The following is a 509-nucleotide window of genomic DNA, read 5'->3' as shown; positions in this document are numbered from 1 at the left end:
GAATCAAACTGAAGCTGGAAATTTATTTCTCAGCATCTCAAACATGGTTCTCAATAATGAACTACTAATTATATTGCAGAATGAGCATTTTGAGATTAGGAAAGGGAAGTCAGCTGAGGAAGGAATAGACTGGAATGATTACAAATCAATGGTTTTCACTCGCGCTGTAAGTACATCATTTTTGTTATTTTCCACTCATAAGTTTAACGATTATATGGTATAATGATTTTGTTGATGCAGGTTGTTTTTGAGACATTGAGATTGGCCACAGTTGTTAATGGTGTTTTGAGAAAAACAACTCAAGATATAGAAATAAAAGGTGCTCCTAAATCCTTGCATATATGATTAAACATTACGTGTGGATAGGCAGATGTGGATAGATAAGAATTTAGTGGTATTGTGATGGTATTGTTATGATATTCACTATAATAACACTACATTACCACCACAATACCACCAATCTACTTGAAATAATCGCTCTACTCTGCATATAGAGGGCTTCCAGTTGG

The 509-nt window shown here is 34.2% G+C and overlaps 1 protein-coding gene across 1 annotated transcript; it reads left to right on the top strand.

Moving 5' to 3' along the window:
• The first annotated feature begins 22 nt into the window (after positions 1–22).
• On the top strand, positions 23–428 carry LOC110034278 (cytochrome P450 85A1-like). Its single transcript, XM_020738559.1, has 2 exons — positions 23–166; positions 241–428. Exons 1-2 carry the CDS (start codon positions 44–46, stop codon positions 343–345), a joined length of 228 nt encoding a protein of 75 aa, XP_020594218.1. The 5' UTR covers positions 23–43; the 3' UTR covers positions 346–428.
• Positions 429–509: the final 81 nt, after the last annotated feature.

This window comes from Phalaenopsis equestris, unplaced genomic scaffold (genome assembly GCF_001263595.1).
Source record: "Phalaenopsis equestris unplaced genomic scaffold, ASM126359v1 Scaffold181037, whole genome shotgun sequence".
Lineage (NCBI taxonomy): Eukaryota > Viridiplantae > Streptophyta > Magnoliopsida > Asparagales > Orchidaceae > Phalaenopsis > Phalaenopsis equestris.
Note: the sequence above shows the minus strand (reverse complement) of the source record. Positions and strands in the feature narration are given on the sequence as shown.

Excerpts from the sequence above, each read along its gene's own strand:
- LOC110034278 (XM_020738559.1), top strand. The coding sequence starts at position 44 with ATGGTTCTCAATAATGAACTACTAATTATATTGCAGAATGAGCATTTT. Across the intron at positions 167-240 it reads CAATGGTTTTCACTCGCGCT|GTTGTTTTTGAGACATTGAG; the intron begins GTAAGTACATCA and ends TTGTTGATGCAG.